General features: G+C 40.1%; 1 protein-coding gene across 4 annotated transcripts in view; it reads left to right on the top strand.

Moving 5' to 3' along the window:
* Window positions 1-26,024, top strand: part of PHACTR3 (phosphatase and actin regulator 3) — a 109,984-nt gene that overhangs the window by 40,090 nt on the left and 43,870 nt on the right. For all 4 annotated transcript variants that reach the window (XM_054845992.1, XM_054845991.1, XM_054845994.1 and 1 more), the window contains exons 2-4: window positions 19,154-19,315; window positions 20,194-20,271; window positions 24,437-24,619. In XM_054845992.1, coding sequence (XP_054701967.1) covers window positions 19,154-19,315; window positions 20,194-20,271; window positions 24,437-24,619 — 423 coding nt within the window. The remainder of the gene's footprint in view (window positions 1-19,153; window positions 19,316-20,193; window positions 20,272-24,436; window positions 24,620-26,024) is intronic.

Here is a 26,024-nt window from a genome sequence, read left to right as displayed (position 1 = left end):
AAATGAGAGCGCAACTGCAACAATCTGCAAATCCAGAGATCCCTGGAGCTGTGTGAATAACTAATCTTTTACTATGCTGGCAGTTCTGAAAAAGTATTTAAAAAATTTCCATTTGAAGGAAATGTTAAGCATTTCATACTTTGATAAATCGAAGGAAGTTGAAACAAATAGTTTCATAACAAACATATTAATCAGAGTTGTTTTGGTGATGGAGGGTAAGGATACTTTTCAACTCAAAGGTGTCACTGAAAAATGTTACCTGGAATATTTTCTCCAGCTCTAGCTTTTGCTGTCCCCAATGAACTGATGGCATCGGTAAAAAGCCTTTGGATCTGCAGAGCTGTCAACTAGTGTAATTTTATAGTGAGTATCACATTTGGAATTTGGGATTATAAAGCTCTGGAATCGGGAAGTTGCAAAGAATCTTCAGTTTTCAGGTAAAAAGCTGAAATTTTTTTAATCTTCCTGGCTGCAGACAAGAAATGAGGAGGCAGCCATTAGGCTAGAGAGTCCTTGAAGACAAAATAAAATCCGAAGTCAATCTATCAATCAATCAATCTTGTGATTCTTATCTCTGACTCATGATTTTAAATAGTTTGAGGTGAAGAAACTGGGTTTGGCCTTCCTTAGTACAGATGCTTACTGTGGATATGCACTTCTGTGCTAATTCAGAAGGCAATTTATTCCAAAACACACACCATATTATTTTCTTCCAAGCGTACAATAGCATGGCGACTTACTAAATGCTGTTATGAATGCCAGTTGCTGTTACTTGCACACATATCAAGATGCAAACATATACCTGTCATTCCACAGCTACTAAAACATAGTTTGATGCTTTCCCACTGGGCTACTTTTTTTCATAGTAGTTCATTATTCAGTATTCAGAATTCATAATAGAAGGCAACACATCTCTGAATAACATTTAGATTTTAGGGACTATCTGCAAATGAGAGGCTAAGATATAAATTACCCACAGCGCAACTGTATTTTGGTATACACAGCTCTTGCTTTTCTCTCAGTTGGGAATGGAGCTGGATTCATAAGCAAACCAAGAAACAACTCTTCCCCTTGACCTGAGAGAGCCCTGTTTGAAAGGGGATAAAATCCCAGGAAATTTGCATTGATTATCAGTACAAAAATGAACATTGCTGAAGCTTCAAAATAGCGTTTGGAAGATGCTTGTGAAGTTCTTTGAATGAAATATTGAACAGGTGTCTAAAACTGAACTCTAGTTATTCAAAGTAAACAGTGTAGAAAGAAAATTAGTATTATTGTAGAGGTGAAAGGAACTGTTTACTTTTTATGTTTCTCCTCATTAAAAGTGTGATTAAATTGATGAAGGCAAGATGAGATAGACCATGTGTCATGTATTTCCACTGAAGGCAGCCAGGCAGCATCATATTTGACTTCAAAATAAACTCCCCTAGTAGGTCTTGATTTTATTAAATGTCATGCTACAAACTATTACTTTGCTGTGTTTGTATGAAATAGCTACCGGTGCCATCCCATCTGTGCTTCAACCCTCATTAGCCTCTGCTCTCATTTTCTACAAAATTAATCTATTTTGAGAAAAATCATGGGAAGAAATTATGCTTGTATAGCAAGGTCTCATTCTGCAGATTGTGAGAACTGTGAAGTTGTCCTTCTGTTTGCACTGAATCTAAGGCCACAATGTCAGCGAGAGATGATTAAATGAGTCTGCAAAAAGGCGTACATTGGCAATCCTTGGTTTTGCTTGTGTAACTGAGTGGTTACATGTACGTAGTCAGAACTGGCCAAGAATACCGCCATTATATGATTCATACATACAGCTGTGGCAACTATATATCCAATTAGGTCTAAATATGCACATCCTTCATGCACAGCTGCACACTACAATCATTGAAAATATTTTTCTGTGACTGTCGGTGCAGTGATTCTACACACCATTCAGGTCTGATGAAAAAAAATCCAGGTACACTATCCATTTGTGCACCTTCAGCTTGCACTCAGTCCAGATAGTACTGACCTCACAGCTGAATTCTTTCATGATCACAGCAAGATAAGATATATCATGCAACTCTGTGGAACTTCCTTGGCCTGTGACTGCAGTCAGAATTTGCTGGGCTGCAGGATTTAGCTAAAGAAGCTAAAAGGCAGAGTGCTGGTCCAATATTCAGAGGTGAAGATTCTCTTTCCAGCACTGGTTCAACCTGAGACAGGTCACACTACACATTGTGTTTTAGCTTTCCTCCTTTGTAAAGCACTTGGGCATATACTTACAAAAAAAGTATTATGTAAGATTCAGCTGTTATATTAACATAACAATTGGAAAACATGATACTAATACATGATACTAAGCTATTTCATGTGGGTTTTTTAACAACCATCGAGTACCCAGGTTAGTTTGTAGAGCAAGATGCTGAGGACCACTTCAGTGAAGAGTTTGTACGTCTCAAGTGGTTTTGCAGTTGCCATGGTAAAATTTATTTGCTGAGTGCCAAAGTGCATCCTGGAGGAAGAGAGTTGTTTTCCTTCTTAAATGGTCAAAACGTAAGCTAAACCTGCCTTTAGGCAGGCTCAGTGTACCCTGCAGCCACCCTGGAACATTTTCAACAAATAAGAAAAGTTTGCAATTTGAAACACGAACATTCGGGGGTGTTTCAGCTGGTTTTGCCAGTTTTGGCTTGGGAGACACTTAACTGTCAAAGCTTTTCACTTTTAATGTTGAATAAATACTAAGTAGCACTACCTTTCTCCCCTTGCCCTTCTGCCAACTCCAGGAGGGGGAAAAGAAAAAAAAAAGGAAAAAAAAAAAGGAGGAAACACAAAAATCAGAGGAGAAAAAACAAAGAAAAAGATACCAGGAGAGGTGAGGAGAGCTAAAGAACGCTTTAATGGGAACTGCATTTCAAGTCTATTCACAATCCTTTCACCGTGCATTTAGGCACTCAAGCGTTATAAATATGAACGTTCAAGACAGCACTGTAATAGATACCAAAATTTAACTTCTACCTTGTGCCTTGTTTTATTTGAAAGTCATTATACATGCTACTAGGATGAATTAGGTGCATTACTGAGAACGGGTTAGAAACAGCATGGCTGAGCTAGTCAAACTTTGCACTGGGTTCTGCTAGGTAACTTACCTGGATTTACAAGATCTATGACACTGACTATGCCCCCTGAAGATCAAGCTCCCAAACCCTCTCTCACTCTGAGCTACATGAGAATTAGCTATTTTATAACCAAATCCATATTACCAGCAGACTCCTCGATTTTTTATTTTAGATTTTTTAATATGTAATATAATGCATAATACTGCGTGCCTCCATGTATACTGTATAGATATACTATGTAGACATGGACACACTATAAAATTGTATCGAATTTGGGGAGGGTGGAGCATACATGCATTTGTAGTGCCTAAGCAAAAAGCCCAAAGCCAAAACCAAAGAAAAGCAAACATGTGGAAAAGGGTGGTCTATTTTGCTCTGAAAACGGAGCTGTTCTGTATTACCCTGCTGCCTTCCTGGATGCAGCTGCACAGCATTGGCTCACGCCCTGCGAAAGCACTCTCCTTGCTGTTCCCGTATAGCATGTAGCTGCTGTTGAAAGTTGAGGTCACTGAGCAGAAGTACCGAGGCTAGAGCCACCATGTAATATCTCATTTTGCTTCTTGCCACCCAGCCCCCTGTGCTGGGGTGGCAGGCAGAGACATTCCATTAGTTTCATATCACCTTCTGGCACCGACAGGCTTTGCCATCTATGTGAGGCTGATGTTAACACCAGATCTGTGCATGATTGTTTTTAACAGCAGTACAGGTTTCGTCCAGATCAGGCATGGACAAACAATCATATTTCTGTCAAATCAGCCAGAGCTGTGATCAGAGTTTATGCCAGCTCTGTGCTTTTACGCCAGATTGATGCCAACTGTGGGAAGACAGACAATGCTTGATACGACATAAAGTGCAAGTGGCGCAGACAAATGATACCTGATCCGGCAAAAAGCTTGCAGGAGCAAAGTTGACTGATCAGCGTTTCTTTAATGCGTTTGAGATGACAGAATGAATTTCTACTGGATCTGCACTTTGTATCATTGGGACCATGGTAGTTTTGATCTGATACTAAATGCCCTAAAACTAGATTTATTGGATACCAGCCCAAGACTTTGTAAACCAGGGTCTACTTGTTTGTGTCTGTATCTTCTAAGGGTTTATCTACCTTGTGGAAGAAAAGTTGTGTTAAGGAAATCTGAGCTGCTGAATCTAATTCAATGCCATACATAGATCATGGAAATACATAACTCGTCCCATCCAGCACCCTGCTAACTGCCAGTGCTTCTTAGCTCTCCATTTTAGAGCTCATAGCTATACAAATTCTGCAGTGATATTTAAACACCCTGGCTTGTTGGGTTACCCAGAGATCTCTAGCGCCATGCTTCACTACATTTTACAAATGTCTCTTGTGTCCATTTCCTTATTAAACAAAAGAAAGAACAAAATCATAAGATGTGTTTTATTTTCAGCTTTAAGCATTCTGTTCTGGTTTTGGTGGTTTTATTGTGAATCACATGTTTTGGGCAACATACCCATGTGTTTTTGCAAATATGATCTCTGAGTGATCCCACCAGGAATGCACAAGACCTGTAACTCTCATAACTCCGGAGTAAACTGCTAGAATGGCACCTGGGCCGTGTGGTCAGCATGTGAACAAAATCACCGAGCACCAGCACATGTCAAAGAAGTAAAGCCTAATGGATCAGGTGCCTGGAAGCAGGATATGAGCTATTCAGTATAAAATGTCCTCTTTAAACTCCTGGGGATGTATTCTGTTTGCTGATTTATTGCAACAGGAATTCTTAGTCCTGTGCCCACACAAAATGTCATCACAGCTAGTATCAATTTCATACCTCTGCAGGAAGATCACGGGGACAGACTAACACCTGCTCTGCTAATCATGGGCCATTTAGGTCAGGGTCAGGCTTTGCTGATCAGCAGCATGGGGAAGTTGCACTGCTTTGCTAGCTGTGCTGATTTCTGTGCACAAAGAAAAATCTGTGCTGTCAATCTGGTATCCTCAAATTTGCTTCCCTCAGCACTAAGGGACAATCTGGGTGGGCTTCTAGGAGGTATGCAACCACTGCATGCAATTGTGCAGAGAAAGGATGACTTGTCAATTGTTCTACCTTACTTCCAAATAAACGTATTTATTTTAGAGCCACTGTCTGAACTCATCATCCAAAGGCTATACCGATAGCAAGATAGCAGAATCATAATTTTTTGTTCGTTCAAGCTTTTCCCCAGTAGCTTTAAATAGAAGAATAAATTTTCCACAGAGAAAGAATCTTCTATTAATAGCATTAGATCATTTCAGCACTTGAAAGGAAGAAATTAGTTGAGGTTTTTATGGGGTTTTTTAGAATACTTTTTAAAATATTGTAAGTTCTTTTATTGTGCAGGCAAGAGCATCCGCCTTCAGACTTTTAATTACTGGAAAAAAAAAAATTTCTCTCTCTTTCTCTGAGTTCAAAAAACGAAAATAGTGAATGAGACTATGTGAAATGGCTTAAAATAAACATCTTCAAACAATCTGGTCCTATGTGTCAGTTCTTTCTTGTGCTTTGATAATCTCATCTCTGTTGTTGAAACAGACTTACACAGATCACATAGGAGGCTTGAAGATGATTGAAAGGACTTCTGCTTATCCAGTGCAGTGAATTGCCAATAAGAGGTGATGTTCTGAAGGGCAGTGTCAACAAATTTCCTCACTATATTTTCTCATAACAGAGAAACTTTGGCCAGTTACACTTCTGTGATCTCACATTCTAAGATCTCTCCTCATTCATTTAGGAAAATGAGAGGAAAACAAGCTGTAGGCTTCTCTGCATTTTCCAAATAAAGTTTGTTATCCTCATATGTAAAACATTCAGAGGATATTCCAAGTGGCAAAGAGCTTTATACACAGCTTCACTTAAAAGCAAAAACATAAAACATGTTTTGTTCTGAAACTACAGAAATTTAAGTCATTTATTGTAATGAATGGGCAATGTCAAAGGAACATATGGTATTTTTAGGTCTGCTTCATTACCCAATGTGGTAAATAAATCCTGAATACTTGTAATGTCCAAAAGCTTTCTCTGAGAAGAAAGGCTTTTCCTGCATAGTCTTGATTAAAGTCAGACTGTTATTGTCCAGAGGATAAGTAAACTGTACTGAGCAGGAAGAGAAGGCTGCCTGCAGGATAAGTAGTCGGATCTGTACAAATGATGAAATGATAGCAAAAACCAGAGTTGGGTGTAAAACCAGAATGTGTATAGAGAAGAGGAAGGGTAGCTCAGTGAGAAAGGGAATAGCCTCTGATGGGGAGATGTAATTTCAGTGCAATAAACTCCTGTCTGACCTTATGTTCAGGAATTTAGGACTGAAGTTCTACGTTAGAGGCAAGTAAGCTTAAGCCAACATAACTGAAACAGGGCAGTATAAGGCATAACAACTCATGTCTATAAATGCAATAGAGCTGACAGGCAGATTTGATACCAATATCCTCTGTTAATGTGTTTCACAACTTTTTTGCACTGTATCATTTGTTTTATGAATCCATTTGACCTGTCAATGAATTTGGCTTATGCTTGAGTAAGTTGACCTTTTTTTTCTTTTTCACCTCTTACTGCTCAAGATCCTTGACCTGATATGATATGCTCTGCTCAGTCTAGACATGAGCCAAAGTATGAGGGATCTGGCTTATTCTAAACAAAGTTATGGGATTTCAGAATGAAGAATGGCTTTCTGCCATGAGCTTCCCCTGTTGTTTATAAATATAATATTATAGGTAGTTTCAAACAGAGATTTAGTTTGTATATACCTTGCTCTGTATAGGAAGGAGCAGGCAATGATGAACATGTTAGCTTGGAATAGCATGGATCAGCCTGGCAAGCACTGAACGCCCTTCCAGTTCTCATAAAAGCCTGTGGATTTTAGAGTTTCTTGGAACATCACAGGATCAAATCCAAATTATGCCTAGACCAGTGAAATTCAATACCATAATTACAGAAAACAATCCACAAAGTCAACAGCAGTCTGAAATCTCTGCAAAGGCTGAAGAAAAATGGCATAAATTTGAGGACAGATTGATATGGAAATCTAAATATCTTAGGTTTCATTATACTCATAAGTAATCAGTGTTTGCAGCTAAGATATTGTCACTTCTTCTATTAGAGTCCATGCAGGTTTCTGGCACAAAGAAGCTTTCAGGAGATTTTTGTGGCTTTTTAGTGGCATACCCCAAAACACACATAGGCTTCCTCATGAGGAAGCAGTTGTTATAATATTGGGGGGGAGGGGGGGGTCTTGTTTCCAGCTCTCCATGACTCATGCAAGCAGCTGAGAACACAGTTAAAATATGAAAGCTGAAAAGAAACTGAGAAGAGGGAGTAGTTATTCCACTTCTCTTTCTCTTGGAAGAACTAAAAAATACATAAATTTAGGTCAGACAGTAAAAATATTCCATGCTGTTTTTCCATCCATGCTATTTGGGCTTTGTGAGACTTATAAAAACAGGCCCAGGATATGGTTGAAATGAACAAGACTATTATTTACTTGTTTAATAAAAACCATACATTGAAATAGAAATTCAGTTCATAGTCTACGGTGGTTTTAAAATGAAAGTTGTGTCACAGACCTGGTTATCCCTTTTGCATAAAAAAATTCAAAACTTTTTTTAAAAAAGAGAAGGAAACAAGAGGGAAAAGTCCAAATATTCTTGCTGATGAAAGGCAAATGTTAGAAAAACATTCATAGATGATTCCTTCTCAAAAACATGACCTAAATGAAAATCAAGAGCTGGAGACCAAGGAACTGCTTGGGATTGGTAGTCTTAAAAAAAAGCCAATTTAAAACCTGTTGCCAGTAAAGTTAACAAAACTTGTCTGTACAAAGACAGAGCCTCCTGACATGCTTTTAATTTTGAAAATGGTAGTTATTTTTTGTTCTTTTGCATAAGCACTGACCAGCCAAATAGAAGTGTAATCATGTGCTCCCTAGACACTTCTCTAGAATCTCTCTTTTTTTTTTTTTTTTTTTTACACCATTACATTATAAATTAAGTCTGTAAATGTAGAACTGGGGCAATCTTACCTGTTCAGAGAGAATTTGCAGAATAGGATTTTGATCAGCAATTTCTCTATGTATGTGAAACACAGTACAGAGAGGGTTTGTTATACTGAGGCAGATTTAAGCTGCTCCATATCCACCATGCTGGCCCTGACCGCTAAATTGCCTTGACAAAGCCATGGGAAAATTTATTAGCAGGAAAATCTTGTGCAACTCAGAGTTGCTACAGCTTCTCCTGTTTCATCTGCAGGCTGGTCTAGGGTGAGCAGGACAACGCCTGATGCATTAGCCACATGGTGACACTTAGAGAAACCTTCCAGGCACTTAAAAGCAGATGTGGGGAACCTTCACCAATGCTGCTATAGACTTTTTAAATATCAAACACCACCACCCCCACCCCCCCCCCATTTCTCAGCAGTTATCATTTACATTTTAGTTTAGCTCATGGCATTCTTTGTACCTACTTTGACTATGTTTGTATGCTACCTCCTTCCTCCTCCGTTTATTTCAGCTTAAGGTAGTTCGGTTTAAGGTAGATGGTGTAAGCACTGTAGTCATTAAACATCATGCTTGTACATACTATTGCCTAATATTTCTAGAGACAGTAACCATGTGCAGACATATTGTTGAGATTATGTGACATTTACAGTTATAAGTTGTAAAAACATGAATATTAAAATGGTATTTAAGACATTTCTCTCCCCTTCTTTCAAATGTAACCATTTCAAGACATTATTATGATGAATTTTCTGACTTGTTTTTAGCAGCAATTGTCTAGTTTGTGTGGAAAGAATGTGGAATGAAAAATTAATACAAAACTCAGTTCTTGTACTGACCTGCATAAAGACTCATTCCAACTAATGAAACCAGTAGAACTCTGGTTAAATGTAAAGCCCTTTCTCCACTAAATTCAGTGCACCATAAACCTTAGAAAAGAACAAGCTAAAAGAAACTGGTCCATCTGTGCATTAGAGTAAGTTTCCTTTTTCTGTCACAACATAGCATCATTCTAGCAAGTTTGAAATTATCATTTTATCTATTTTGTTAATTTATGCATAGCAATTTCATTGATGCTAAAATGTCTCGCTGAAGGACTCTAGGAAGATATATGCCATTCTGGACAGAGGGATATATAACAGAGAAGGGTAGTATATGGACATTTCAGATAAGCTGTAATATGGGTTAAAACACAATACAAGGGAATTTTTACTTCAACAGAAATATAAATGCCAAAGTCTTGATGAAAGTTAGTGATTTTCAGTACCAACAACTCATAGGAATTTGCATGTGTGTTAGGGGCTTTTGAATCTCATCATTTAGTAAGAGAAATAATGATCTTTATCCTTCCCCTGGAAAGAAAATACAGGAATTCTTAGTTCATTTTTGGAAGAATGGTTGTTTAATTTGGTTGGCATTTTTGTTTTAAAGAAGAACCTTGTTTCCTTTGCACTTCATAAGGAAAGACCTCATTCTCTGTCAAGTTAGTCCCAAGCTCATTCTACTTAACAAATGCACGCCAGAAGATGTTGAGTCCTCAGCACCAGCTGTTCAGAGACCCACTTCTAATGGCTGCATTACTGGCTAATGTACACACAACCAATACATTACATTAGTGAAAGGAATAGTAGTTACTTTCATAGTTGTTCTCCCTGCTTGGCTGCTGGGTGACATGGAGAATTAATGGACAGAGATCACAGTTCTCCTGCCAAATTGTCATTTTGTTGCTGCCATGTGGGACATTGTCTCTCTATTATTTATTTCTTACACAGGGCAAGGATTACAACTCAGTAGTTTATTTTTCCTAGCTCCTATAATAAAAGGAGAAAACAACCTGGAATGGAATCATTCCAAGAGCAGCAGAGAAGACAGCTTTATATATTTTGAGTAATTTTCATGCTCATTCCTGCCCTGAAGATCCTGCCATTCCTATTAGGAATAGATTGTGGTCTTGTTTCAGACAAACAGTGATAAACACTACAGTAAATTTAATAAGCATTTTTTTCTCTTGGCCCTTGACCAGTAAATAATTTCATTTTAGAAGGCATATTGCTCTATTAGCACTTTAAAGATTGTTACCCAGAGCCCATCTATTTGGAAGCAGAATCTCAGTTTTTAGAGTATGGACCTCCCAGGAACTCATTAATTTTTAAAGATACTGAGATCTCTACAGTTAAGCATGTTGCAGTTTTGTTAGATCAGTGATTTAAAGCCCTTATCTGATAGTGCCATGGTAAGTAGCAGTTAATATTAACCTTAACACAAGACCTAACAGGTGAGAAGTGCCATTGCCCATGGGGACTTTGTACTGTCTGACTGTCTGCTCTGTGTGGAGGGACATACGTGTGTGTCTTTTCTTGCTGAGGACAACACGGTTTGTGGTACCTTGCTGTCTTTTGAAGACTGCTGAGTATTTGGTGTAATTGCCTCTTTGGAAAATACTAGTAGACAGTGGGATAAATGGATCTTTAAAATACTTAAAAATAATGCTCCCCTCAAAGTATTTCCTATGTGTGTCTCATATTTACAGAACATTATGTGCAGCAGACCAAGCCATCTCTAGAAAGTATTTAACCACTCATTCAGGTGATATGACCTCCTAAGAAGGGTTTCATCACAATTTACATACTGACCATATGTAGAAATCACCGGCAGCTTTATAACAGTTTTACAAGGAGCCAAATTGGATGCATAACCTTTAGACAAAAGTTGAACTCAGTCACTGTGCCTGTTTTCTATCTACCTTTCTCTGTAGCTGTTCTGGTGTATGTCATAATTTTGTTGTCTAAGTATTTCTTCTTCCAAATGTCTGTCCTATTCTGTATAGCAGGCCTGGAGTACGCACCAGAGACTGTCGACTAATGTGTATTTGTTGCCAATGGCTGTAAGGAGAGTGAAAGTGCAAAGCAGCAGGAGTGATAAAGGAAAAAAAAAAAACCAGCCCAAATGCAGATGCTCTTGTGTTTCACAAAGCAGAAAGAATGTTTTCTATCTGCAGTAGTGGCATTGAACAGTGACAGAGCACCAACAGAGAGCTATGGTGCGTTTGAGGGAAGAAGGAAATTATGCATTAAATTACAAGGGCATAGAAGTACATAGGACATGAGGATTTGATTATTTATCTAATACACAAGTTTGGGATGGATATATAGTGAGAACTGATTGTATGTCTGACAGACATAGACTCCCATAAACAGAAGAAACACTAAACAGGTCAATTCTGCAGCATGAATCCCAGAAAAAATAATATTGCACAGTTCCCTGTTAGCAAGCACAGTGCTCTTAGACCGATGACTTCCCTGGCTGTTACATGTCCCTCTAAATGTAACTGTTATCCGCGATAAGCTGCAGTGAAATGGATTTGAAGGTGCCTCTTGGAGACAGCATAGGGTGTGTTTCAGTCTGCAGACTCCCTGAGGAAGCTATAAAAAACATCCTTTCAACAGGTTTGCAGCAAGGCTACAGCTAATTAAACAACTGCAGGTGATGAAACACTGGTCCTGCAGTGCAGACATCAGCTTTACTATGAGTGCACGGCAAAGCCTAATTCAAGCCATTCCTGTACTTCCTGGGCTTGGCCTCCCTTTGTCCTGCAGAACAGCAACTCTCCAAGAGGCTTGGGGAAACTGCCCAGGCCTGGGAATTTGTAACACGTACGGACAAAACCCTTTGCAGATGCAGGATGGACAGGGCTTGGTCCACAGTCTGGCTCTTGGCCCTCTGTAGAGGCAGTGCTCATCTGACTTTATTTTAATAGATTTTTTGTGAATCTCGGGAGATGCTGCTCTGCTGCCTGAGCAATCTCTCACTGGGTGAGAGGCACACAAATGTCAAGTTTCCCCTCTCAAAAGAAGACATTGTACAGGCTTGGGTAACTGAATTAACTGTGATTAGCCAGCAATCCTTCATTAGCCTCATTTTCTTACTGTTATTTAGTTCCTCCTTATCCAGGTAAAGCATGTTGTGAGTTCCTTTACACAAATGCTGAAAAACTCATTTTGTTAATGAATTGCTAATGTCACACTATGCATTGTAAATCACAGGAAGTGCTATTGGGACTTGATGCAATGATCCAAAAGCATGAAAGGTTCCTGATTAATTTCTTTGCACCTTGGCTCATACGGCGGTAATGCTGTTAGGTGATATGTCAACTTCCCGGAGGAACATTTTCTGGAAGAAATCACAAATCTCAAGCATATAAAACGTATTTTTATCTAAGAGATTTAGCTGGAGTTGCCACTTCTCTGCTCTCTTTCCTTTGATAAGTATAATCTGTTTCCCCGTTCATTTCGGCTAAAGCTGGTTTTAAAATCCAAATACTTTGAAGGGAGGCTCAGAATGACAGAATGGAAATAAACTTCCCTGGCAAGCACAGCCCCCTCCTACCACCCACAAATTATGTTTTGGGTTGGTTGTTTTTTTTTTTCCCTCCTTCAATTAAAGAAAAATGTTAAATCATAATTTAACATACTAAAGAGCAGTGGAAATTACAGAACAAGGATACATGGCAAACATTTGAGTATGAAGTGAAAATGGAAGCTCAGACTCTGAAGACCACACGAAAGGTAGAAAGGAAAGCACAGTAAGTTGCATTTTCATCCAGGGAAGTATAAAAACCTAATCGGGATTCAAACCACCTGGCTAAAAGAAAAGTGATACAGTCCAAGAACAGTCTGTACTCAATGGAAGCTGAACCCGAAGCTGTTTTGGGTATGGTGCTCATAAAGGACTCTATTCTCCTTTGTCATTCTGCCATTTATCTTACTATTTTCACCCTGCCTTCACATATCTCCGTGAGTCTGAAGTCTACACAATTTTACTGTGCCAGATTCCCCCCCCAAGGTAACTCGATGAATGACGTACTTATCAGGTGGATGAACCTGGCACACTACCTGTATCCTTCTAAGATTAAACTACTGGGTGAGATGAAATCCGAGGTGGGAAATCATGAATATAAAGGGTTACAATTTTGAGAACAGAGAGAGATGACAATTCAAGCCATTTTTACCTACACTGTTGACCATACAAAAGCTAAAAATTTGCACAGGTAAATGCCTGAATTTGCACCTCAATCCTGTAATTTTCCCTACTTTGTTTCAATATTTTTTCTGGTGTAACAAATATGATGTGTCAGAGCAACAATCTATGTCACATCAGCAGCTGTGCATCCAAAATTAGCTTATGATTACATTCAATAATGTACTACAGGTACTGTTTTCTAAATAACTAAACTGTTAGGAACTAGGTTTTCTGTTTTACAAAGGATTCTGTGTAAATTTTTCCAAACCGACCCAAAACAATATTGAAACATTCACAGCTTCAAATACAAAGTCCTTCAAAAATTAAATAAATTTCAGGTTCATAAAAAAGTTTTTTTCTCATTTGTAATTTTAATTTCTAACACTCATTCAAAATCATAAAACCCAAAATACTATGTGTTCAAAAAACTGAAGTGGAAACTTCAAACTGGAACATTCCACTGCAGTTTCCTTTCAAAGACAGTCAAGAAAGAGAGCATGTCTGCAGAAATGCAGGTGACAGAAAACATTTTTAGAACAAGGAAGAGCTCCATCACAGGAAACATCTAACTAGTGCAATAAAAAAAGTATCTTCAGTTTGAATTCTGCTTCTCTGGAACATAACAGAAGTCTTCAAAGGCTCCTAGACCCAAGCAATTCACCCCTATCCTGCAGATTCAATCACTGTGATCAGTTTTCCCTCTTTTAGGATGCTAAACTAAGGAAAAAGGGGTTTGTTCCTGCTGCTAATTCTCTTTCCCAAAGCTCAGGATAGTCCTTGCTCTAAAACCAAGACAACCTTTTTGCCTTCTTTCCGCTGCAGATTTCTCTCACTAGATAAAAAGTACCCTCTGTATAGAGCACCTTTTGTAGAGAAGTGCTGTTTCTTGGCTAACCTCACAAATGTCTGGCTTGCATGATTCGGGACTGACCAGTAGTAGACATGAACCCTTTAAAAGCTCAGGTCTCCCTGTGACATCCTCCTTAACATCCTTTTTAGAGGCAGACACTAATTCTAGGCAGCACTGAAGAAAGTTGGTAGTGGTAAAGGCACCTCTATCCCAAAAGCCAAAAAGTAATTTTGATTCCACTCACTGTCTCTACCCTCTGGAGTGGGCCAAAGGAACCATTTTTCCTTTTTTAACTCTGTATCTGAGTTGCAAAGACAGATGCAATGACAATAAAGGGTAAAACATGCAGAGCTGCATTACAAACCAATTCATCAGAAAACAGAGCACGCCTACCTTACAAATTTGCCTGCAGCTCTTGTCGGCTGTGTTATTTTTAAACTGCCTGCAGGTTGCAGATTTTTCAGTGGTCCTTCTCCTAACAGTGTACACAGAGGATTTAGCAAGGCACAACTTCCATTACCACTAATTCAAGTTACCAAAATTCCCAGCACATTAAAATTCAGCATCCTTCATCTTCTCATAAACTTCTTCCTGCGATTTGCGTATTCACGAGAGGACATCCCACGTCTCTTCCAGCCTCTCTCCATGGCAAGGTCAGTATAATTCAGCTCTGCGTTCCTGATGTTCCCAACTGCCATACATCAGCCTGCAGAGTGCAGCCTGCAGTTGCTATAATCAGCAACCCAGGCTTCAAGCTACAGACTCTTTGGCTCATCATGAAAAACCCCAAAAGACAGACCCAACTGACTGAACCCAATGCTCATCTTCGCAATATTGTTATCACTCAGACGTGATTGTCTCGGCACCAAAACCACCTGCTGTACAAATGAAGGCTATGTGCAGGCATAGGATGTTCTTTCATCACACATCCAGGACACAAACTTCACAGTACTCCCAGCAAACCTGCCCAACTTCTGCTGGAGGCTGGGTGGGATAGAGTCAGGACTTGACATCTGTAAATGGGAGAGCTTCTATGTGCGGAAAAACTTCACAATCCATGCACAATTCCTATAGAGAAGGGACTCACAGGAAGAGTAGTCTATTTATGTCACCACAATATTTTAAAGAAGAAAGCATAAGGGCATTTTTCAGAATCACTGATCACCACAACTGCTGCTGATGTAAACAGAAGCTGCAGATGCTTAGACTTTCTCAGGGGTCACACCCTGCAGCCAAATGTAATGAATACTGTGCTTATGTTTCTTCTTTGTTGCCTGGTTTATTCTGCAGCCTGGAGCAGTACTGCAGAACAATACCCATCAGGTTAGAACCTCTCCCCTCATCTGATTTGGGATGTCTCAGACATCAAACCATTCACTCTTAGGAACTAACTAACAGACCACTGTTAGGAGCTCTAGACATTCCCCCAGCTAGCACTGTAAGAAGCACTTGCCCAGCATCATCAGCAGGGGCACAGCCACATTCATTTCACCCCTTTGACGCACAGAACAGATGACAACTGTGTGATATATGAGGAGTCTGGTTTGGATCTGGAGGTCCAGCACAGAAGCCTTTACCCTCAATAGGGTAGAGCAGGGACTTGAAAGTAATTTTGATATAAACACCAACAAGCTTCAGTCCGAGCAAAATCCTCTGGCTCCACAGGGCTGATGACTGTCTCCTTGTGGGGCAGTGTGGGACCCATTGGTCTGTCCCAGCAGTGATGGACAAGCAGAGCCTGGTATCCCTGTGTTGAGTAGGCTTAAGTTGCTGTGCTGTGGGTTAAGCTTGTGCCTGCTTGACCCTGTGTAACAACTATACCTCATCCTTCTACATTACACAGCTAGTTAAGCTATTGCTCATTTCTCCCTGCTGATTTGGAGAGTCTTGATTTGGCTCTTGGCTGTTTACATTTTGCAGACATCCTCTATGTAATTGCATAGCCTGGCCCCAGGCTATCAGGCTCTGGGAGAAATAACCGCATTATTCCACAGAACAGTTAGCATAATTAAAATATTGACTGCAGATTAAAAAATGTGCTGAATATTTCACAGAGTGGTTGGAGGGTTGGCAAGTCTTGGCAGCTTGTTGGCTGCAGGAACTGGCTGATATTTAGGCGTGCCTTCTCCTTCAGTATTCATTGCTGTATGTGGGAACTGCTTTTTGTGCTGTCAACTTCTTACCTCCCAAGCAGCCAACCCACAAGCAAGAAAAAAATGAACTGACTGGAAATGAGGAGCTCCAAGGGCTTTCTTGTGATTCTTATTGCCAGTGAGACCATTTCCTTGTTATTTATGACTTCAGGACATCTGTCTCACTGTGTCTCTATTTTTATTTGTGTCCATCTTGCCACACGCACAGTGTAGGAACTGCATATGGTGAGAATGTACCAGGTGATAAAACCATTTGCTTAAGAACTCTCTGTACCATATGAGAAGCATTAATAAAGTTAAAAAGCCCACGAAAACCTCCACTGGAACATTTGTTTTAGCTACTATTCTTTCTTTGACATTTGATTTCTATCCGTATTTCATCTGTAACCAAGCTCTAAAGCATAAAATCCTTAAATTTCCATAACCAAGAGGGCAGAAGGGGATGGAAGAAACCCAGTTGACAGGGCTGGTAGAAACTACAGAAGCACCGATCACTACAAGGCACGTAGGGAATTCTTAGTGCCTTTGCAACATCTCCCCATTCTCTTAGGAGAATATCTGGGACAATAAACATTGCTAGAGACACACAGGTTTGGGTTTGAATGACTTCCTGGTTCTGTCTACATCCCCTGCTACATGGCAAAAAAAGGTAATATGATCTCACGCTACCAGTGTTAAACAAAACATGTGGATGATGCCTAAACCACTTTGCAGACACCTACATCCTCAATGAAATGCAGCAGGATCAGTAACTTGCCAAGGTACTGCTTTAAATCAGTTTCTCATTTAATCTTCATTTAACATGCTTGAGAAATTCCTGGAACGGCAGGAAGTGTTTGAGCAGCAGTGCAGTCTCACAAGCAAGGATCAGGGATGGCTGAGCTGAGGCTGTCCTACTCCACTGCAGCTCCCAGGGACAAGGGTCTGATTTACAGTCTGATCTACAGCTCTTTTGAGATAAGCTAATTTTGTGAATATTTCCACTCCCACTCAAGGGATGTCACAAGAAATGGCCAACTGCTATTTTCTGAGTCTTCTATTACAGCTTTAAAGTAATCATAATAGCAAATTAATAGCAGATCTACTCTGCCATTTTCCATTCTCATTGCCATCTCTGTAATCAAGAGCAGCTCTACTTCTTCAAAGCTTATTTCTGTGATACTTCTCATATTTGAATATGCAATTAGAAAAGGAGCACGATATCTTGGCGCTCCAGCTGTGGTCTGTAGGCTACAGCCCTCCTTCTGTGCTGGCCTCATTGCAAGTTTCTGCTCTCAACTTAATATTGACCTCCAAACTGTAAATCATAAATATCACCTTGGGTAGACACCGTTCTTACAAAGGTAAAAATATATTTTTACATACATTTTAAATCTCTTCTAAACGAAATACCAAGATAAACTCTGTGGAATGAGACAAAAGATGCTCTAAATTCAGTACACAGACAGAGAAATTCACTGGGCATGCACGGGGCAGGGGGGGCGGGGGGGATTGTTACAGCCTTTTCTCTGTTCTCATAGTTCACGTGGCCAAGTTTTTAGTTTCTCTCCACTGAATGATTCATCTCTATTACCAGTATTTTCAAAATTAAATGGAAGAGGAGGAATGTGTTCATTCCCCTGCTGTGTTTAATAATCTTCCAAAAATTGTTTCCTGTTTACTCGGAAATCCCCACCTCCATGCTGTGATTTAAGCATTTTCACCCTGTTAACTTAAAAACAAAGCCTAGAAGATGCTGTATAGTTTTTATCTTGCAGTCATAAAGCAATTTATGATAAATGTTGTTGTTCCAGTGAGAAATTATTTGGTAATGTACATATGTTCATAGCTCCACATTGCTCATTAAATAACTGATTGTTGAAAAAAAATACAAATTGCCATTCAGTTTTTATTCATGTAACGTGTCTGATGAGTGATGGCAGCTTCTTTTTGAACAATCACTGTATTGGTGCTCAAATAAAAATCTCACTAAAGACATCAATAACCCCATTTATGGAACTGTGCTACTTTCTTTCATGGTACTGGCTAGCACACAACTATGAATAGGCTGTATGTGTTGTTTCATGTCTATAAGCAAAACTTACAGTGTGTTTTTCAGACAAAATATTAAAAATACCTTAATTGCTTTTCCAGTTGAAGCATTATCTCTGAATTCCTGTGGCTTGGCTGGACAAAAGGGAAAGAATTTTCCCCTTAGTCTCCTCAAGGAATAATTTACGTAGTTATTTAGTTAGCTTACGTAGTACATATCAAACAAACTATTCTTATAGAAAAGATTTGCATTAGCTCACACAAGTCAGTGTCTTCTGTGTTAGCTTATGTGAAAAGAGTTCATTTAAAAGGCAGCAATATCCTGTGGCCTGAGAACAGAACTGGAAGCTGGGAATTCAGAAGGGACCTGAGCTTTCTCACACTTCCTCTCAGCTTTTCATAAAGGTCTAAATTTTTCTAAATGAACATTACATTTACGTGATTAACTGGAGGCCACATGGGCCTGGTTTACAGATGTGTTAAATTTCTGCTGCTCCTATTAAAGCTATTGGGAGCTCTCAGCTCTCCATGTTTCAGAAGGCTGTAATGCAGTTTCACGCAGCCCTCGGGAGAAAGAGTAACACCATTACCTTGGTGAGTACTAAGCATGGACAAAGGGAGGAAAGCAATGGCATACAGCACAGGGTGTACTAATTCAGCACATCCCCCTCTCTATGGGCCTAATAGCCCTGATTAATCCATGAGGGACAGCAGCAGTGGAGGTACTGGAATATTTGGCATCCAGACAGGTACTGTGCAAGACCAGAGTCAAGAGAGCAGCTGGTAGGAAGCACCGGGCTGGCACGGTGAGGTTGAACGCCTCTCTGGCTGGCATCCCTCAGCCTGGCCACCAGCTCCAGCAATGCAGACACTTTCTTTCAAAGTCTTGCACTGCTTATCTTGGTGACTAGACTGAATGCTTTTGAGCTGGAGAGCCTCCATTTGCCTCCCCTTTTTAAGTCTATGCTGAAGCATTTTGTCTAACAGCTGGCTTTCCTCTCTTCCCCTCTCAGATGAGATGGAGCAGTCTCCTGCAATGCGTTCTGACTACTTGGTCTCAGGGATTCGAACTCCGCCAGTGAGAAGGAACAGCAAACTGGCAACACTGGGCAGGATCTTCAAACCATGGAAGTGGCGGAAAAAGAAAAATGAGAAGCTAAAGCAGACATCTGCAGGTAGGATAAGAACAAGAGAGTGATGCTGCACAGAGCAAAGCTTAGCTTAGGCAAAATTTGCTTACAGAGAAAACGTTAACGGTGACCTGATCTAAATCTAATTCAGAGATTTCAGCACGTTACAGATTAATAATGGTTAAGGCTAGAAAGAGCCCATATAGGCTGACTTTGTATATAATACAACATAGTACATTTAGAAGAAAAGGTCAAAATAAGAGTGAAGCACAAAGCCTCAACACAGACTGCTTTTCATGGGCTCTCCCTTCTCCAAAATAGGCTACGTTTATGGCCCCAAGTATCATCACCCCTTTTATTTGGAGTGAATATTATATAGGTCACAGTAACATTATGAAAAGTGACAGGAGAGAGCTACAGTATGTAAAATGCCTTCCCTCAAGCAGCTGTCTCTGTGGTGAAGGAGCCCAGCACACAGCACTGCATGCTCTCACTAGTCTCCAGGGATGTCCCAGGAGATCAGTAAGCAGGCAAACTCACTTGTGTTTTCCTAAGATAGGATGGTGCAATTCCCTCCACTTGCTCCAATATCCTGTGGAACATCACAGTAAAGCAGCTCCAACGTGCCGTATTAAACAGCACGACGGTTCTAATATCCCAGTTACTCTGCACTCAGTCTGATCAGACAGTAGGTTAGATCATAAATCTCAGCTCCACATGTGGGTGATTTTACAGCTGTTTTAACAAAGGAAAAGGCATAAACAGGCTGACCAGTCCACGGTCCCTAAAACAAAATCCTTGCAGTTCTTTCCAAGCACACAGTAGTTGAGACTAGAGGAAATTTCCACATTGCATCTTTCTCACTCCATTATATGAATACTCTGTTGTTAACTGATGCTGTGTTATGCTACTACTTCTTGCAGTGCTGGAGAAGAAGATGACAGCACGACAAGGTCGGGATGAACTCATTAAGAAAGGCCTTCTGGAGATGATGGAACAAGGTAAGTAAAAATTCTTCATCTTTTTTATCAAAGTCTTTTTCAGAGCAATAGTAAACACCTAAGTGCAAAGAAGAACCCTAACAATCAAATAATCCAAACAGAGAAGAAAACTCAGTATCTGAATTAAGCATGTCTTTCTTCAAATTCCTCCCTACTGCAATCAATCCATGCAGTTTAATTTTTGATGTTTTACCATCTTGAATGCAACTCCATCTTTGCTTGATTAATACACGTTGCAAATCTGAGCTGGTATGTATGTTTTATTCAATTGGTCTAAACCTAGCCAAATCCTACTGCTGAGAAAGTCAGCTAAAGCGGATATAAATATAAACTTGAACATACAGATGCATTCAGCTAACACGTGCAACCCATGAATTCAAATCTCATAAAATGATACTTAGTCTGATGTTTTCAGCTTTCTGGTGAACCAAGTTTGTGATAAAACTTATTACCATTCTGCCTGTTTTTCATTCACATGGAAAAGTGAAGCATTTGGTAGTGTCATTTTAAAGCTTTCCTGAGTACAAACCAGGTTCAGCAGAAGTCATTGAATGAAAGATGATAAAATGTCAGGAACATGCACAAAGAACTGTGGTTCTGTATATCCCTGCTCCAAAGCCCCGACAGATGCTCAAGGGAGACAGAGATCTGGGTGACTGTTCTGTGAGATCAAGTGAGCTCCCAATGTTATGGACAACATCCCAAATGCCACTTTTCCACCAAAACAGAGATAAAAAACCCAAATCCATCTTTACTTTGAAAACTTTATAGCAGAAAGTACTGTCATGAGAAAGATCGGCCTTTTGAGTTTGACCAATCTGATAGATAGAAATTGTTCTTTGAAACTGATAATTGAGTTTCTTTGTATAAAACAAACGCCATGCCTATAAATAGCCTGTGGTACAATACTCAGTGATGCTATGCTGGAGTGTAACCGAGCAACTGAAGAGTCAGAAAAAGAGCATTTTAAACAGTTTTTTTTCATTGCAGTAAAGCAATTTTCATATTATTTTATTGGATATATTTTAATATGAGTTTCATGTTCAAGTTAAAAAAAATTCTATAAAACCAGTAGTTTATTCTAAAATGAAAGTTTTTAGAAAGCTCATTTTTAATTCTGTCCATTGAAGTCTGTGTATGTCTCATAATTCTAGATAATTAGTTCCCCTATTAGCATATTAGCACTATGGGATAGAAAAATACACCCCGTTTCTGCTAGGAGTATGGAAGTTCCCCATAATCGATGAATTTGAAGACAAGAGTAGAGCTTTGCCAAAGCAAAGTAAAATAGAACTTCTGTAGAGCACATTAAAAGGTAATAATAATAATAATAATGAATCAATAAACCTCTTGCATGCATAAAGAACTGGCTGGGAGGAAAACAGATGATGCTAAGTTGCAAGATCGTTTTAACAAAATTAAAATAGTTTAAATACATACATATTGTCCAATAAGAAGTGATGACAAGCTGTGCTTTTGAAAGGCAGCTGCAGACAGACTGCTTACCTGTCTGCAATAAAATTGCATAGAGCTCCTATAAACATCAAACAAATTTTGAGTACTACCCTGCTGCCCAGAAAGGAGAGAATGGCTAGCAGTCAGTTGAAGGACATTGCAGCTGCCTGCAAGTTATTTTTCTTTACAGAGTATTGTGAATCTCCAGGGTTATTTTATTATATTATTAGTAGAAGAAGCTTATTAACAGGAATCAAAAATTGACCCAAATAATTCTCAGTAAATGATTAGTGCCCTACTTGGACTGAGCTGAAGTAGCAGCAGTTTCAAGGCTAAGTCCTCATTTATGCAGTAAGTTGCAATTGTCAAAGCAGCAATACTATGCTAAAAGACTACAGTAAATCCTAAAATCCCTCTATTTCATCAGGCTCTACTCCACCTCCAGAGACCCAATTCCTGCTCACTTTCATAAACAGCCCAAACTGGGATGAAGCTGTAGTCTGAGAAATCTCTAGATCTGTTTCATGCATTTACAATAGCTGTGTCACACTCCAGTTTCGTAGTACAAAGTCTGTCAAGCAGCATTTTGAACTGGACTGTTTGGCTAGGAGCAAACCACAAAGCTAGCGCAGAATCTGCATCAATCTGTGAGCAGCCCAGGGTGAAATTGCACCGTCCTTGCTTTGGTGATGAGTCATCCTAACAGGTTATGTCACCCTTTCTCCTCACACAACCCCAGAACCCAGCTGCCCAGACACAGTGTGCAGATGAAGTTGCACAGCCTGGGCCCCTTCTGCCTTCTGCTCTCCAGCTCTGCTCACACAGGGAAAATTCAGCTTTGCTCTAGGGAATCAACTTGCACTCTGTAAGAGCTTACAGCGGGGTCTGGCATACAGCAGGATTCATTCCCAACTAAATTACAGCCCTGCTTCTTCTGATTATTTTGCAATACTCAAGATTCTCTGCTGCTTTCCTTACCAGTGGATCCAAGGTCTGTGCTTTCTCCTGTCCCTGGATTATCTCTAAAATACTCTGTTGGGACCCACTGCCAATCAAAGCAGCACATCCACTTTGATCTAAGCACGAGCTGATCATTTCTGACCAGAAACATCACTGTAGTGAGTCTCAGATGCTCCCCAACAGGGCTGTCTTCTGCTTGTCATTACTTCATTAGTCATTACACTCTCCATCGGCCGGGATCTGAAGGAACTTACGTCTCTGACTGCAGTTTCATTGTGGCACAGCTGTCAGCAGCTTGCCTTTCCAAAGGATGTGAGGAACGTGCAAAGCAGAGTTACGTTGAAAACATTTAGAGCGCTTCCCCTGATATTTCTTCCCATTGTGAGCACAAAACCGATCAGATGTAGCTGTACTTATTGCACTGAGAGATAAGGGTTGCCTGTCAAATAATGCAGGCAGCTGTTAATACACCGCTGATTATGTATAGGCTGCCTTCACAATGAGCTGAAATGTAGGCAATGAACTTTTTCCCCCTCCCCTTCTCTGTATCATAGCAACTGTGCTACTGCAGGGGCTATTTTAAGAACAGCAACTTTTCACCAAACGTGATTATGAGGCAGACTGAGTGAGCTCAGCGTACAAAAATACTGCATCCCTTCCGCAGCATCTCTGGGCCAAAATCTGATACCCTTACCCAAAAGGGAAATAAATTACTCTGCAGATTGTCCAAATAGTATTAAAAAGGAGTAGCTGTGAATGCTTGCTATTTTAAATCAATGTTCAAGAAACTTGTTGTGATATCATTGCAAGAAAACATAGCCTTGTCAGGAGCTTCCAGAAAGGAGTGTCTAGGGCTGAGAAATACAAGTTAGGAGGTCAGGGGTGGACAGCAGACACATCCATCAGCATGGAGCGCTGGCTAGAGCGGGAAGTAATTGCTTTTTTTGGTTTGCAACAGTGATGTAGATATTGTAAATTCTGAGAGAGTCATGAAGTAAAAGGATAGTTTGTATTCTGAGGACTCTTGCCTGAATAGGAGAATACTAGAAAAGCTTCAGTCATCAAGATGCGTACAGCTGCAGGGATCACTGGCACAAAAATCTTTCAGAGTAAGCAAAGGGAGCAGTTTCTAGGTCTGCACGAAGAGGGATTTGAATTTCTGATCAGCTCAATCACACAGGACATGCTTTTCAAAGATGAGTAACTAAAACTATGATGAAAACCTACAGCTTGGTAGGGAACATTAGCAGCCTCGTCTTCAGCAAGGCTCTGGCATTTCTCCTGGGGCAGCTGGATAGCAGTGTTGCGCACAGAGCCTGACACAACTCAGACACATCAGAGCAACCTGTGCATGTGCTGCACCACAAGCTCTGCTCGTGCAAGGAATTGTCTTGTCCCAGAGACCTCTGATTTCCCATGCTTGTACTCACGTCCCATATAGCAGGTGCTTACAGAGTACACTGGCTTTCCTATGCACGCACAATGGCCATTTGCCCAGGCTGCTGGATGCCCCCAGGAGAAGGTGCCCCACTGCGAAAAATAGGTGGATATTAGTATCCAGATGGGCTGGTCTCCACAAGTTTTGCATTACAGATGCTCAGCACTGTTAGAAATCAGGTGCTACTCTAAGACAAATCTCAGTCCCCTGAGCACTAGAAGCTTTGAGACTCACTCTTCTCAGGAGGATAGCAGGGAGTTTCAGCTTTCAGTGCTCATGGTTTAGTTAAGATTAAATGATTTGGTGTTTTAGATAACGAAGGCAAAGCCTGCACTGGTGACGAAGCCACGAGAGCAACGCAGAGTGACCCTCCAGCTCCTGTGTGCCAGGCACTTGCCTCAGAAGAGGTGCAGCAAGAGAGTACAATAGCAGCCACAACGAATGTGACCTCGCTTGGTGAGGAGCTGCATTTGGATGAGTTGAAAGAAGACGCAGGTATTGGATAGAAAATGTTTTCAAAAAAACTATAAAATGTTAAAAAAATATTTCTGCTGCTCTATTTATGAGAAGTCAAATATGTCAGTGCATTAAAGGGTCAGAGCACCTTGTTCAGCTCAGCCCATACTAGGGTGGCAAACAGTATGTAAACACAGTGATTTTTTTGAGACTGCTACCGAACTGAAGGACCACGCAAAGCTTGGCATAATGGGATTAGTTGGATTATGAGACAATCCAGTCTTGGCATGGTGCCCCTTTGGTATTAGCAGTGACTGCTGTGAAGATGAAACAAGCTTCTCTTAAAAACATTTCTTAAACTTCTGTGCCAAGCCTGAAATTGCTTGTCCTGGCTCAGGAGAACAATGTCAATACACAGCCCACACTGTCCATATCATCACCCTGTCTACAATACGCTGCAAATGCAGGTGAAGTTCAATACCAGGAGCACAGATAAGCTAAACGAAGCTCCTTTCACGCAACTGTGCTCTGGCAGAGCTCATCTGTGACAGCAGTTCCTTGGGACCAGAGCAGCCAGGCACAACCCAGCAGCTGGAGGGTTTCCATTCACTTCCTGACAACCATGAAATGCAAAGCTGCAAAGATAATGCTTTATCCTAGTTTGTGAGGAGTGCCATGTAGTGATTACAGATCTTCCTGCCCATCCTTCTGGTCAATCTTTACACCTTCTCCATCTGCCCTGGTTGCCTTTTGTTCTCCCTTAAAATAGAGACAAAATAGAGAATTGGACATAGACAGCTTCTATTAATACATGCCCTTAATGCTGTTTTCCTTTCTCTTCAAACTCTATCCTTTATGGCTGTGTTGGGTTTTGTACGACTCAAGTTAATTGAGGAAAAACCCATTCATCTCCCTGTTCTTAGAACAACCAGACCAAGATCTCGACCAGAATCCTTCAGACGCTACTATTATTAGCAATAGTACTCTCTTCTAGAGCGTTTCATTCCATATCACTGAGGAAATTTGTCTCTGAACTTCTAATTCTTATCATTGGGACAGGCTATCCTGGAAAGATGATACTAATAATGTATCATGTATTTAACCTTATGACTCCGCAAAATCTAGTACTATGATTTAAAATTTACCTTACACTGTCTTCAAAATTGAGGCTTTGAGAATCATCCCAATTTCTTATGTCTCTTTCTCTAATCCTAGTTCCTTTTATTGTCTCCCTGGCACAACCCTTCCTCTCTTCTGTATTTCTTTTCCTCCCTTTTTTGAGGTATCATTTTTCCAAGTTCCAAAAAATGACAGTGGGATTACCTTCTCCTGTCTCCCTGGTCTGCGAGACTCCACTCCTATTCGTTGGAAATCTTCCTACCTCTTTCACTGGTGGCTTCTGGCTTTTAAAATGATTACTGTTGATTTAATCTTCATGTGTTAA

The sequence above is a fragment of the Grus americana genome, chromosome 17 (genome assembly GCF_028858705.1).
Source record: "Grus americana isolate bGruAme1 chromosome 17, bGruAme1.mat, whole genome shotgun sequence".
Lineage (NCBI taxonomy): Eukaryota > Metazoa > Chordata > Aves > Gruiformes > Gruidae > Grus > Grus americana.
The sequence above is the reverse complement of the archived record's forward strand: the minus strand, read 5'-3'. Positions and strand labels throughout refer to the sequence as shown.